Source organism: Aythya marila, assembly GCF_965140915.1.
Source record: "Aythya marila genome assembly, chromosome: 2".
NCBI classification, from domain to species: Eukaryota; Metazoa; Chordata; class Aves; order Anseriformes; family Anatidae; genus Aythya; species Aythya marila.
The window spans coordinates 30,863,747-30,878,915 of record NC_139043.1 but is presented as its reverse complement, the minus strand read 5'-3'; the positions used below and the strand labels follow the sequence as shown (position 1 = coordinate 30,878,915).

The 15,169-nt window shown below is 40.0% G+C and overlaps 1 protein-coding gene across 1 annotated transcript in view; it reads left to right on the top strand.

The window, feature by feature from the left end:
• The first annotated feature begins 1,121 nt into the window (after nt 1–1,121).
• Nucleotides 1,122–15,169, top strand: part of MEOX2 (mesenchyme homeobox 2) — a 56,264-nt gene continuing 42,216 nt past the window's right edge. Inside the window, exon 1 of the mRNA XM_082755054.1 lies at nt 1,122–2,582. Coding sequence (XP_082611180.1) covers nt 2,072–2,582 — 511 coding nt within the window. The 5' untranslated portion in view covers nt 1,122–2,071. The remainder of the gene's footprint in view (nt 2,583–15,169) is intronic.

Below are 15,169 nucleotides of genomic sequence, written 5' to 3'. Positions count from 1 at the left end.
CCCTTATGCCGCCACCGGCGCGGAGACGGGCCAGGGCCGGCAGAGCCGCTGCGGGCGGTGCGTCGGTGGCCGTGCGCCGGTCGTCGCGAGGCACTGCCGGCTGGCCGGGGCACCGTCACCCCTGCGCTCGCATCCCGGCGCGTTCGCAAAAGCAAGGGTAGTTCAGCCATTGAGTTTTCTTTGTACTCCTTGCTTTTAATATTAGAGCACATATTGAAACGATAAACACAATGAAAAGCACAAAATATTTCATCAGTGTTGTAACTGTATATTTCCTTTATTCTGAAGAAATATCAAGTTTTGAACAGTACACAGAGGCAGCAACTTCTGCTTTGGACGCCACTCTCTTTTTAAAGACCGCGTTGTTACAGTTAAAACTAAAGACAATTCTTAAAAAGCATTAGATGTCAGAAAATGGGGGAAAATCTTACCGTCGAAAGACTGCTGCAGGTTCCAGCTCAGTCTGAAACTGCAGGGAAAAGTGGAGCAGCTGCTGAACAAAAGTTTTAGATTTTTTTTTTTTAGAAAGTCTGCAAAACTAATTTCCCACAAAATAGGACTCAATTTCCGTTTAAGAAACTAGCTCTTGCAAATCTCATACAATTCCTGATTTTTTCCAATAGCAATTCAAATTCATTTTATCTTTCGCACATGGACCCAAGAATTTGAGCGCAATGGCCTTTTTTTTTTTTTTCCTTTCTTTCTTTTTGTTTCTTTTCTTTTCTTTTCTTTTATTTCCTCCTAAGTATGGTTTTCAGGGAGGAGGAGGAAGGTAGAGTGAGGAGGAAGGGCCAAGTATCACAGCGTTTCGGCAGTGGGCACCTCTTTGGTCAGCGATCAAGAAACACGTTATCCTAATTTAAACCAGTTTACAGCCTTCTTCGTGGCTACTGTTAATTCCAATACAAACATGTTAAGAAAAGAAAGATAAACCAAATCCAGGCTCTCTAGGTTGTCCCTCCTGAGACACTAAAGCCCGCAACAAAGCAAATGAAGACACAGCGACGGGAAGTTAGGCGGGCTGCGTTTTTGGACGGGCAGGGGGCAAGAAAGGAGCCTTGTCTTTCTCCGACCACTTTTGGCGGCACGTTGAGCGCCGGCGACTTTCTTGCGGCCCCAGCCGCAGGGGTCGGCGGCCTGCGGCCCCTATGGCCGGGTGCGGGGGGCGTGCGTGCGGCCGGGGCCGCGCTGCTGGGCCCGGGGGCAGCGCGGGGGCAGCACGGGGGCAGCGCACGGAACCGGCCGCGCTGCGCCCAGGCTCGCCGGGCGCACAGGTGAGGCAGCAGCCAGGTGCCCTGCCTGAACCCCCGGGGAGAAGGGGCCGCGCGAGCCCCGCACTTCTCCCCGAGGGAGGCACCTCAATTCTTTGTCGCTCCCCCCTTCCCGGGTGTGTGTGTGTGTGGGGGGACACACAGTGGCACCCCCGGGCGGTGGCCCGGTGGCCCCTCCATCCCTCCACGCCCCGTGGGGGGCGCGGGCGGCCCCGGGGCGGCCCGTGGGGGCGGCGGGCGGGGGGCGTGCTCCCCGCGGGCAGGGAGGGAGAGGCGGGCTGCGCCCCCGCGGAGCCCCCATAGAGCCGGTCCCCGGCCCCCCCGCCGCTGCCGCGGGCGCCCCGGGCGCGGGTGCGCAGCGCTGCCGCCCGCTGACGGAGCGGCTCGGCGCGGGGACGGCGCTGGCGTTTTGGAGGGAGTTTGCATGTGGTCAGTGCTGTGTTGCTAAGCCAGCCCCCAGCTCACATTACACACTACTGTATTTATAACCTCTCGGAGCCGTTTCCCCCTTCGAGCAGTTCTCTGGGACCACCTTCTATTGGCTTCAACCTCTCCCACTTCTTGACATCTGAGCAGCTCTCAGAAAGGCTCATCTAGGTCCGAGTGTTTATGCAGCGGAGACTGGCCGCTAGGGCTAAAGACCTGGATTATCTGAGCTCAGCTGCCTGCTGCAAAGTCTGTCGTTGCCGTTTTGGAAAAAAAAATCCCAACCCCGATCTGTTTACAGTGAAAGTTGACAAAGGGTGGTGAAGTTGGATCCTTCCTAAACTCTCCTGCCTGGAACCTGAGACTTGCATGCCATGGATCACACACTCTTTGGCTGCCTGCGCAGCCCCCATGCCACTGCGCAGAGCTTGCACCCTTTCTCGCAGTCTTCTCTTGCCCTGCATGGAAGATCTGACCACATGTCCTACCCTGATCTGTCTTCTTCTTCTTCCTCTTGCATAATAGCGGGATACCCCAATGAGGAGGGCATGTTTGCCAGCCAGCATCATAGGGGGCACCACCACCACCACCATCACCACCACCACCACCACCAGCAACAGCAGCACCAGGCTTTGCAGACGAACTGGCACATTCCTCAGATGTCGTCTCCTCCCGCCGCAGCCAGGCACAGCCTCTGCCTTCAGCCCGACTCAGGAGGACCCCCGGAGCTGGGCAGCAGCCCCCCCGTCCTGTGTTCAAACTCTTCCAGCCTGGGCACTAACACCCCCACGGGGGCAGCGTGTGCGCCAGGGGACTATGGCAGGCAGGCTCTGTCCCCGGTGGAAACAGAGAAGAGGGCCGGCAAAAGGAAAAGCGACAGCTCAGGTAACGGCTTACGCTTTCCCCTGCGGGGTGGGCGGCGGGTGTCGGGGGGAGCTGCGCTGCCGGGCCCCGGGTGTCCCGGCTCCGCTCGGCCCGTCTCGGCTCGGCACGGTCCCGGTGGTGCTCTCGCCGACCGGTGCCACCGGGCTGTTGGCTCGCTCCTTCCCTCAACCGCGCTCTCGGGATGTCCATTATGAAAGCGAGCTTTCTTAGGGCTAGGGAGGTGCGGGGGGGGGTGGGGGGGGGAATAAAAAGGAAAAATCCAGCACGTGATAGAGCATGAAACGAAGGTGGCGGTGGTAGGGAGGTTTTCCTACAGTCAAGGAGAGAAGCGGTTGTAATTTTGGTGAGCATTTGAGCATCTGGTTCCGCGCCCCCCTCCTCCTGTCTGATACGCCACCTCTGCTGCAAACTTCGGAGCCTAGTGCTCTCCTTCCCCTCCGCCCCTTCCCCGCCGAGCTGCCGGCAGCTCCGAGGAGATTGCACAACGGTTGGGAACTCTCTGGGAAGCGAGGCTCCCTGACAAGAGTTCGTGCCTCGCTGTCCTGTAGGAGTTGGCTGTGCGCTCAATAAAGTGCTCGGCGTGGAAGGGGCAAACGCTGGGGTCTGTAAAGCAAAGAGGGGAGTTGGAGTTGCAGAAAGCTACTTCACTTCAAGTTTCTGGTGCCGGGGGCGGAGGGAAGGAAGGAACTGTTTGACTTTTAAATAAAACACTGCAATTCTTACTTAAAGATGAGCAGAAGCCGTGTAGACCCTTAATTACGGGGGTGGGGTGGGGGGTGGCAGGGTGGAGGGTATCGGCATCTCTAAGCATGCAAAAACCTTTCTGAGCATGCAAAAACCTTGATATAATCCCTGCTTCTAAAACAGCAAAGCCTGTCAAAGTCCCGCTCTGACAAAAGACACTCGGTGAAGGCGATGCGATTGATGGCACTTCCGTCAGAGCACACATAAGCTGAAGAGTCATCAAAAATACACCGAGACAGGCAGTAGGCACTTGAAAAAGAGAGGACACAACAGTTTGAAAACTCAAGAGCGGGCATAGTGAAACATTTGTTATCAAGGAAGAGAAAGTGAAAGGCTGCTCCAGAGAGTTACCAAGTTCACACAAAACTGTGACCTTTTTCACTTGAAATGTTGTGAGTTTGGTAAAGTGGTAAGCAATAGAAATTATTTTAAAAATTAACTCTGGAGGATGCTATTGCTTTGATCACTGTCCATTACATTTATAAATATTTACAGTAATTCAGGATGAGCTTAACTGGGTTTTATCTTATGTAGCTGGGCTGAAAACTTACAAGATTAAAAGCCGTATTTTGTCGAACACTGGTGGCGAGCTCTATCGTTGCATCTTCATTACATTGTCTGAAATAAAATGAACTCTTGGATTTTGTGAGGCATATAAGGAATACTAAAACTTGCATCCCCAGTGCTACTGAAAAGAACTGGATGCCGGTTAGTGTAAGGATTTATTGTATTTATCAGTGTATTTAAAGCTGAAGGAAAAAGAAGGAAATGGTTCCCTTTCAACATCAGGGAAGTATCTGTACGGGTTTCTGTTTATTTTGTTTTGCAATGCAAACCAAAAAAACAGTAGGGAATGTCACAGACCTTACCCTGAAGTAACTGGAGCCTTCCATTGGATTTAGTGGACAAGAGCTGGAGCCTCTAGTCGTGATTATGCTTACATTGCACTGTACTATGAACCTCACTTTCTAAGACTTTCTGAAGATCAAGGCAGGTAACTATTGCTTCCTCCCTTCCAGTAAGAAAAAGTATATTATGTCTATTCACACAGTTAGGAATTCCTTGAACTGAAAATAGGCATCTTTTGACAACAACAGGGTAGCTGTAGGATCTTTGTTTTTTCTTCAGGAAAAGACTGAATTTTGGACTGAACATTTAACCCCACCCCTTTACTAATCCTGAACTCTCATGCTAGATATTTAATGTCTTCTTAATGCATAGCAGCAAGAACTAATTTTATGTCACTGCGGTTCTGTATTTGTAGTCAATAATTGCCCCTCGTTTGTCATAAAATCAAACCCTTTATTTCTCACTAATCTGCTTTTTAAACAAATTGTCATATTTTAAAGAATTTCATCGACTCCCTCCTCATATTTTGGAGACAGATTCACCCCACTTGGAACTACTTCAATAGACATTTGTATAAAATCCTTAAAGTAAATAACTAAGAAGCAAAGAGAGACTGTGTAAGGTTCAGTGCTAACATTCTGAGACAATTATTAATGCTTCTGCTTATTTACAGATATATTTCCTCTTCTCAAGCATAGTCACATAGAGCCACAGAATGTCCAGTGACTTCCTGAGCACTGAATCTCTTCCATATTTCAGAAATGAATTAACCTTAGGCTACCCCTTTCTTGCAGTACTTTGCTTTCACTCCTGAATGTTGATCAGGAATGTTGATTCATAAAACTGAGTTTATGGGTAGTTTAAAGAAAGAGTGAAACACAAATAATACTCGTATCTTTTATCTCCCAAATTAATAATTGTTGGTTAGCCATATAGATACTGTGGATATTTATGTTAAGAGGTGCCCATTTTTGCTTTTTTGTTAGGATGGCAGAAATGTAATCTTTTTAACAATGAAAAAGATTTTGGATGATGGGCTGTGTGTTTGTTTCCGTGTTTGCTCTTTTTCCCTGAAATTCTCATATTGCAGGGAATAGAGTTAGAGACACTGTTTGTGCTGCACTTTGTTATACTTTTTGTTTGGGATCAAGGAAGCAAGGTGAAATGTGTTTTTGTAGTAATTCTATATAAGCTGTCTGACTTACAGTTTTCTTTTGCTCTAACCCAGGTTTTAATCAGTTTGGGAACTACCCGTTGAAGATATTGAGTAGGCTGCACAGAACAGGGTGAAATTGCCAACTGTTCTTGTTACGAAGGACTGGGAAATGCTGCTTACTTAGCCATCAACTCTGTGCACTACAGCTGTCAGTGTCTCTGTGTTTTGTAGTCACTCTCTCATTATCTTGAGGACATTCCTTTCAACCTGCGTAGGCCCAGCAGTGGGTTAGTAAACATGCAGGCGAGCTGCGGAGGGATGCACTCAGATCTGTAGACGTTTGTATTTTGCAGTGAATAATGTCGTCTGCAACCTTGCCTTCCTAATTCAGCTCTCATTATGGCAAGGATGTAGGAGGAAAGAGGCGATAGCAAATCTGAGGATAGGTTGCAAATAAATACGCTTATTTTAAAATGCACTAATGGTCAGGATTATCTGTGCGCTAATGAGGTGCGGATGAAAACCATGTTGAGTACATAAAAAACATACTTGGAGCGCATTGTTACTTTGTGGTATGCGTTGTTTTTTACAGAATATTTTTGATTTTTTTTAATTTCTCCCCTTCGTATTAGTTGCCCATGACTTTTGAGGACATTCTTTTTTATTTAGTTTATTATTTTATTTTGGCTAGGTTTTGATTCTCAGAAGATACAGAACACATCAGATGCAAAATTAATACTACAATGGTCTCAGTTGGCTTACTTCAGTCCTAGTTTCCTTAAAACTCCACTCAGCAGAAAAGTCCATATAGAAATGTAATCTAAGTTTATGGAGAAATATGAAAAGAAAGTGAATGTGGTAGTCTTAAGGAAGCCTAAAATGCTATGGAAAAAAAAAATAGTACTAAGCTGAAAAGATTAGGGAGTGGGTGAGTACCACGGAAAGAGTTCTTCTAAGAACTACAGCTATCCAAACATGTATATTGTGATAGATAAGTATATGATAAAAATAAAATTGATTCCAGTAAGTATAATGTAATTGAACACACCCCCGTGCACAATTGTATTTATTTATTTAGTCAGTTTGACATAGAAAAATATTTCTATATGGCATAGTTTTCCAATGAAAGGCTAGTAGGTAATAATATCTATTCATATTTTTGACTGCTGTATTTACATAATAATATCATGTAGAAACACTGCTGTTAAATGTACAAAAACATTTCACGATTCCAGTGTTTCAATAGCTGTTCTGCTGTTTTGTTTTTTTTTTCATTGACAAATCACATGAAAAGTAAACAATACTCTTTTCTCCAGTGTTTTAACATCTTTTATAACCTTCCTATTTTCAGCAAGGAAGCAGTAAAAGTTACATCTCCAGAGAATTTATTTTAAACACATCTAAATATCATAAATCATATATAGTTGTTTGAAAGAGTCTCTGAAAAGCCGGTCATTTTGATAAATGATTATAAATATTGTGAAATCATTGGTTTTGAGGACTTTTGATTAGTTTCTGAAACACATTGATAAGAAAAATGAGCTGCACACTTGTAGTCAAAAAGAACTGTGTAACTGATTCATCAATGTGTCTGTACTTTTCAGCATGGTTGTAAACGGAAGCAGGAAAAAAATACATAATAAAGCACAGTTTTTCTGGAAAGAGTTAATTTGTTTGGTATCCAGTATCAAAGCATCCCTTGCCATAATAAAGGAAAACAAACTGAAACAAAACATAAAAACAACAAACTCCAACCTATAGATTTCATAAATGAAGCAAATTCCAATTTGGTGAATAGTAATCAGCTATCCTAGTGATTTTTCTAGGAGAAAACTAATAAGGCTGATTGCTTAGCAAACACTGGGCTACAATAGTGGGGGTACTTGCTGGATCATGTAACTGGTGAAAATTTGCAATATATTCATACTGCTCTCAATAAATATAATCAATAATTTTTCTAGAACTGTAAAAATGTAAATCCCTATTTTAGTGGCATATTCACAGAAACCCTTTCCCATAGCCAAAGAGTAATTCTTTGTGGACAGAAATAAGTATGGCCTCTAATTACGTATTTTTGTCTGTTTATATATATTATTCAGTAGGATTTACACTCCCTCCTCACCTTTAGAAACACCAGGATCTCAATCTAGTGGTTCACTGGAGCACAAATATTTTTTTTGTGAGACGTTCTATTGACTCCAGTGCAACTACTTCAGTGCTGAAGAATTTTTAAGCCATTGGAGCTTAATGCTGCTACTCTGGTTTGAATCTTTGGCACAAAAATATAACTTGATGTTATTGTTTTATTATTTGGTATTAAGCACTGTCAAGCATCCCAGTCTTCAAAGCAAAGTCACTGAGGGCTCTGAATGAGTAAGAAATGCGGTGCTAGAACCAAACACAGAAAGAGATACGCACATGTCTATTAAAGATCCAGTTGGTATGGCAATATTTGGAGAACTGAAAATTTCACTAAATCTTATTCAAGAAATCATGACTGTAGTTACTTTTTAACATTTTTATTCTATTGTTTTATAGTAGGGAAAGTACAATGTTTTATAATTCTTGCAAATATTTACTGATAAAATATTAGGATTGTCTGATAGTTTGATCATTGCCAGTTCAGCATTATATATACATAAAGTGAATTTTAATTTCATTCATTTTAGCACCCTAGGGCAAAATTTAACCTAACATGTTTAGCGTTGCTTCTCTAGTATTTTGCACAGTAATTCTGGATTTTTTTTTTTGTTGTCATTTTTTTGTTCTCAGACTTGTTTCCCTTTTCAGATGTACTAATTACCTAATAAATTGTTTTTAACTGAGATTGTTAATCTGCATATCGTTTGCCATTTGTAAACATTCATTCTTTAGTGATGTGACGACTCAACATGCTGTACCTTTGAAGTTCTTAAGAGTAGGACTAGTTTCTGTGTCTAGAAATTTAAGGGAAGGTGGCAACATTATTTTTGCTGCTGTCCGGTAATAAACTGATATTGCTTACAGGATTATTGCTTTCAGCAAATGTGATGCTATGTGACAGCATGAATGGTCACTGTAGCATGTTTCTTTCAGTAGTGAAATGTATTCTACCCAGGAAGTTTTGCTGGTCTCTGGAAAGGAAGCAAAATATATCTGGTTTCATCCACTAAATGAATGAAGTTTAAATCCATCAGTTAAATGCAGTTTTGCTGGAGTTGGGTTCAATCCTTTTCTTCTTATTATTTTTTTCCTATTCTGTCCTTGCTCTAATACACTTAAGAATGCCATTTGAAAGGGCATGAAAGGAAAGTCATATTTTAAATATATAAATGCTTACAAATGTCGCTAATAAGGTTTTCAACTAAAATAGTGTGGCGTTAAAGAAGTTTGATAAATGGTGCTTGAAACTACTTCATTACATCAGTCCACAGCTAGGCACTGAACCTAGCCTTCGGACCTGTCTCGATCCTGTGCCCTATCCTTTTATATCTATTTCCCCGGTCTATACAATGTCAATGCCAGTGCTTTCCTTCCATTTGTTAAGAACTGCAAGCTTTTGTTAAGACATCATTTTACTTCTGGGGTCTGTATCTGGGGTATCTGTTGGCTAGATGGCTACTTTTCTACTGTATTCTATGAATTCAAAAATAGCCTGATGGGATTATGGTGGATGTACACAGTCCATTCCTGTATGTATCTGAAGTATATGAAACAAACAAACAAACAAAGTTACTGAAATAAGTTATTTATGCTAAGCAAAATTTCCCCCTGGAAGAGACTAATGACAAAACTCCTGCTGATTTTTGTAGGGCCACAGTTTAAGACGTGTGTTCTTACTATAAATGTAATTTAGCTTGGGTGAAGGAAGTAGACCAGTTAGGTGTGCTTGTGCTTATGCTTTTTGTGATCAGCTGTGTGGTATGTGCTTCCAAGGACAGAGGGAAACAGAACAAAGGAATGGAATGTTAATTAAAAAAAAAAAAAAAAAAAGAGAGAGAGAGAGAGACAAAGAGACTGCTGCTATGGGTCTTAGGTTTTTGTTAGTGGGGTGGAAATACATTTGCTGTTCTTATTAATATATTACAAAATATGTGTTATTGGAGAAGTTTACCTAGTCTATATCCATTTCCAATAATACTTTGATAAAAAATAAATAAATAAATAAATCAAGGTGATGTTCAATCTTTGCTATTAGATATATATATGTAACATCACTTGTACAGAGTTATGTTGTTATATCCTAGCATTCATTGAGTGATGTAGAGAAGAAAAAAAATCATTTATGTAAAGAAACAAAATAGTAGACAATGTTGCCTTACATGAGGAGCTGTTTTAAATGTTCTAATATACATCTTAGGCTGTCAAAAATCTACTAATGTTAAAATAAGTGATATTAAAGGTGCAACATTCATTGTTGATTACAGAATATGTCCTTCATTTTGAAATCTTGTACATATAGAAGACCGTAACATACCTCCTATTTGGAACATGGGCTTACTTTTCATACAGAATCCTGAATTTTGCAAATACTTTTTGGGGACAGTTACTTGACTGGAAGTCATGCATATTACCATGCATATTAAATAAAAATGTGATTGTACATCACAAGAAAAATCAGAAATCACATTTGGCAACTGGTTACTCAGTATTTTGTTGTTTAATGGTGAATGAAATTATCCAATACTACATTATCTGAAATCACTGGACACATTTGCTAATCACATAGAAAAAAGCAACAGTCTAAACTTTGCATTGAAAATTTTGTATTTGAACCTATGTTTCCTTTTATCTTTCATTTCAACAAATGAAATATAATAATTGACTAAACAGCAGAAGAAACAAATCTGAAAGGAATGAGGCAAATCTTTCATTTATAACGGAAGAGCACAGTTTTACTAAACCTATAAAATCCAGTGGATTGTGAAACACTAACTGGAAGCCAAGTAATCTTTTCTTTCTTTCTCTCTCTTTCTTTCTTTCTTTCTTTCTTTCTTTCTTTCTTTCTTTCTTTCTTTCTTTCTTTCTTTCTTTCTTTCTTTCTTTCTTTCTTTCTTTCTTTCTTTCTTTCTTTCTTTCTTTCTTTCCTTTCTTTCTTTCTCTCTCTCTCTCTCTCTCTCTCTCTCTCTCTCTCTTTTTTTTTCTTCCTTCCTTCCTTCCTTCCTTCCTTCCTTCCTTCCTTCCTTCCTTCCTTCCTTCCTTCCTTCCTTCCTTCCTTCCTTCCTTCCTTCCTTCCTTCCTTCCTTCCTTCCTTCCTTCCTTCCTTCCTCTCCTCTCCTCTCCTCTCCTCTCCTCTCCTCTCCTCTCCTCTCCTCTCCTCTCCTCTCCTCTCCTCTCCTCTCCTCTCCTCTCCTCTCCTCTCCTCTCCTCTCCTCTCCTCTCCTCTCCTCTCCTCTCCTCTCCTCTCCTCTCCTCTCCTCTCCTCTCCTCTCCTTTTTTTTATAATGCTGTTTCTTGGACTAGAGAAAAATTGGTTTATTGAACATTATTTTATAGCAAATAGGATATGAAAAACTAAAACTGAAACAGATTACAGCAAGCTTTTAAAAGTACTTCTTCCTTCTGCATTCTCTTAGATCTATAATAACTACATATATATATATTTTATTTTTAACAAGTGAGCCCAAACAAATACTGCTGTACATAAATTGTGTTAGATGCATTTCAGAATCCTTTGCCACTATTATGAATTTTAATTCTTTGACCGCAATGACAATACACATTTAATTTTGGATGTTGGGAGGTGAAGAAAAGTCTGTGTGTACTGACATTGAAACTCTTGATAGGAGCCAGGGCTTCATATCAGGTGTACCTGCATTACATTGATACAAACACACTTGAAGTTAGGTGGGTGTTTACATGTTTCATTGAACTGGGGGCATTGGTCACTTAAATTTACCAAGCAGGATAAAAAATAAATAATAATAAAAAAAATGGTTTCCTACTTTGGCCCTTCTAAATATAGATACTAAAAATCTGTTGGACATATGTGGACTGACAGTATAGCTGTGAAGCGAGTGGAGTGAACAGTAGGGTTTTCTACCTGCCAAACAAAAAATGGCATATCCTAGAGGAGTGCAGTGTATGGATAACGTGCACAGGAGCTTCTTTAGAAGGAAGGGGGTTCTGCAGGGTGAGTGAAGCTTGTCTGGCGTGTGGGTCTCAGTTGCTTTTCAAGCCTTTAATTTTCTTCCAGCTGGTGTAGAATACTGGAATGCTATAGGCTCCATCCTTTTGTTTGTGAATAAGTGAAACCTACTTGTTAAAATGTGCTTTTTACTGTAAAAAGAATGATAGGGACAGTGACTAAATATCTCCCAAATTCACAAAAATTTCAACTTGTTTAATGAAGAAAAAAGAACTGAAGTCAGATGCTTTGGTAAACTATATAATGACATATTTTGTGAGTCTGGTATGCTGAGCTGATAAAAACGGTGTGAATGGAAGACTGTGTGGCTGTAGATATGTAGACCACTTAAAGACACGGTATAAAGCCTTGTGCTTACAGTGCCAAACAACACTTTCTGTCAGAAGAAAACAGCAGTCTAATGTGGGTTAAGGCATGTTCACTCATTTCAGACTGATATTTTTCGAACTAGACTTTAAAATATAATAGCAGTCCATGAAGTGATTAGCACATTTGCCTTGCATAGGGCTTAGGGAGCACTGAGAAAGTTGCCAGCCCTTTGCGCTTTGGTGTTACTAACTGTGTGATTCACTTAAGTGAGGTAGTAGTATAAGTTTATTTTTATTTTTTTCCTTTTTATTTTTTTCCCCTGTATTCTTGTTTTGGGAGTACCACAATGACCTCAAGCACCAGCTGTGTACTAAGTTCTCTGCGTTCCTGAGGACATTCGAACAATACATACTGATGGTCTCACCCCCAGGTCTCTCCCCTCCCCCCCCCCCCCATCTCTCTATGTCTCTCTCTCTTTCTTTTTTTTTTTTTTAAAAAAAAAAGATGTATATTTCTGAAGGAGTGTATGCATGTATATCTTTTCAATATCCATTTATGCTTGCGGAAAGAATGCTCACTTTATTGCAAAATAAAAAATGTCACTTTTTTCCAGATTTCCATTAGAAGTAATTTACAGTACATCCAATTAAATGTACTGTAAGATGCGATAATAAGATGTACTTACATCTAGTAAGATACAGTAATTTACAAACCACAGTGATCTGCTAAATAAAACTGTACTCTTAGGTAATGTTAGTTTGTTAGGCAAGGTAAAATAAGCCAGTTATGGATCAGTGGAGCAGTGTCAGATGAAAATAAGAGGTCCATAAGGTGATGCAAATCTGCAGCATTACATTTTATTGTATTATTACCACATTTATTTACATGATTTTCTAATCAGTCCTATTATTGGGCCAATAAAGGGAGTGACTATTCTATCCGTAGTGTTTGCTTTTATGAAATAATGCATTATTATTAAAAGTAGTAAATGGAACTATTTCAATTATAAATTAAAAGAAAAAAAATGTGAAAAAATCACAGGAGAAAAAGGGTGTAAATATTTTAGGTTGGTTTAAATTCTGAAGAAATATTCAGCCAAACTTTCTTGTAGATTTGGCTTAGCTTTGTGTTTTAATTTTTTTCTTTCACTTTTTCTGAATCCTTCTCTTTTTACACTTCCATACATTGCTACAACTTTATGAGGCAAACTGTTTTATTGCTTTAATACAGAAATCTAACAGTATTTGAACCTTGTAAATTTATCTTTATTTCACTGTTTCAAAACTGAAATTTAGATGGGCTGGCATGAGAAATATCATGGATTTAACATTTTTATATTTGCAAACATATCAGGAAAGCTTTACTGGACATGACACCCAAACAAACACTTTTATTTCTATTTTTATTTATTTTTATTTTTATTTTTATTTTTATTTTTATTTTTATTTTTATTTTTATTTTTATTTTTATTTTTATTTTTATTTTTATTTTTATTTATTTTTATTTTTATTTTTATTTTTATTTTTATTTTTATTTTTATTTTTAGTTATTTTTTTTTTTTATAGAAATTGTGTGTTTTAAGTACAGAGGCTAAATGTGTCCAGCCATTTTGAAGTATGTTTTATGAACTATAACTTACAGAAAGATCGAGTCCTTCAAAGATCTTAGGAATGTTGTTTCCTTCCTCCTGCACAAGTCCCTCACTCTTTATCAGACAGAGTCCTTTATAATACATGTATATAAATGTGTAATGATACTCTAACCCTGTCAAAGCTTATGTTACTTAGCTTACTTAACTAAGTTACCTCTGTTGCAATTAACAGTATAATATTCAAAAATTTAAGCACAAGGCATGTCCGTTGCTACTCTGTCATTGATTCCTTCGGCTTGATGATGTGCAGCTAAGACATGTTTGTAGTTACACAACATATGGGTAGATACCATAAAAATATTATTTATGGAGGCTCTGGCTTGCTTTGTGTTTTTCAAGTGTGTTTCCACAACTAATTGGTAGTCTTAATTCACACACATACAAACTAAAAGCTGCATCCATGTTAACCTTGAAACACATGGTTGACTTGATTATGCAGATAAGTGGAAAGCTTGATGCTACCCGTACACTGTAGTCTGGCCACATGTTATTGCTGGTTTATTAAGTAAAAGGACCATGTTAATACATCAGCAATCTTACTTCAAAAGGCAGAGGTGAAATCCACACTGAACTAGAAATGTAAAAAACACTGCTTTTACGTGAGGTGTCCATGTGCATGGAGACTTACTTGTTCAGAAGTTACTGGGGGGAGGGGGGATGGAGACGGGACACATACATAGTCTCTAAATACTTCTGGAATAGCATTTCTGCAAGTTTAAGAAAGGCTGGGATAAAGCAGTTTCAGGGAATGTGTAGTGTATTGCACGACAAGCAGATGAAGGAGGTTTCATGAATTTGCCTTTTTACCTTCATTGTCATTTCATTTAATGTCTCCTATTTTATGGTCTCCATAAACCATAAAAATTAGCTTTATGAAGTTAAAGCTGATTTCTTTGTAAAAGAGGACAGTGTTTCCTTTCCCTCCAGGGCAAGAATGTACATAGGGAAAAATGCTCACAGACCAGACCTGGGGCAGTCACAAGGTACTTCTTTTTTACAGGAACAAGATGACATTGGGCTTGGCTTTCTCAAAATGGGGTGGGGAGCCACGGGCTACTTCTTGTTCAGAACTGAGTGAGACCTAGGGTTTTGGAGATCATTTTGCCACTTAAGCTTGCAAATTATTTTTATAAATCTCTCCAATGTGTTTTCAGATTGTTTTGCAGATGATTCTTACACCATAAAGCAGGAATTGAATCCTCCTCTTCTGCCCTGGTGTTCTGGACTCCTCCTTTACCCCTGCCAAAACCAAAACTGATCAAATGATCCTACATTTTAATCATACCCTTCTGAAATTCTCTTCCTAGAATCATTCTTCTGGTGCCAGCTTGTACTCTCTTAGTACAAGCAATTTCTCTGCAATGCTTTCCCTAACTGCTGCTCACATGATACTTCTGTTCTCTTATCCCATTCAAGATTGTCTTCTTAAATGTTCTCTTTTTTAAGTGTGTTCATCCTCTGTCCATTTACACTCTTTCTGTGGTACAGTTCACATTAATGAAATAAACATTCAGAAACAATTTTGTGCCATTAACTCATTGGCCCCAAATCATAATTGTTTTACTGGAAACATATTCTGGTTAACTGTTGGTCAATCATAGCTTTTCTGTGCATTTATGGTGTATAAGAAAAACTTTAAAAGGCTGAAAGTTAAAAATAAATAAATACATACATACATACATAAAAAGATGCTTCATGTGTTCTCTTCTCTTCTTGAGGTTTTTACTTCATAAGTTTGCACACCATAGAGC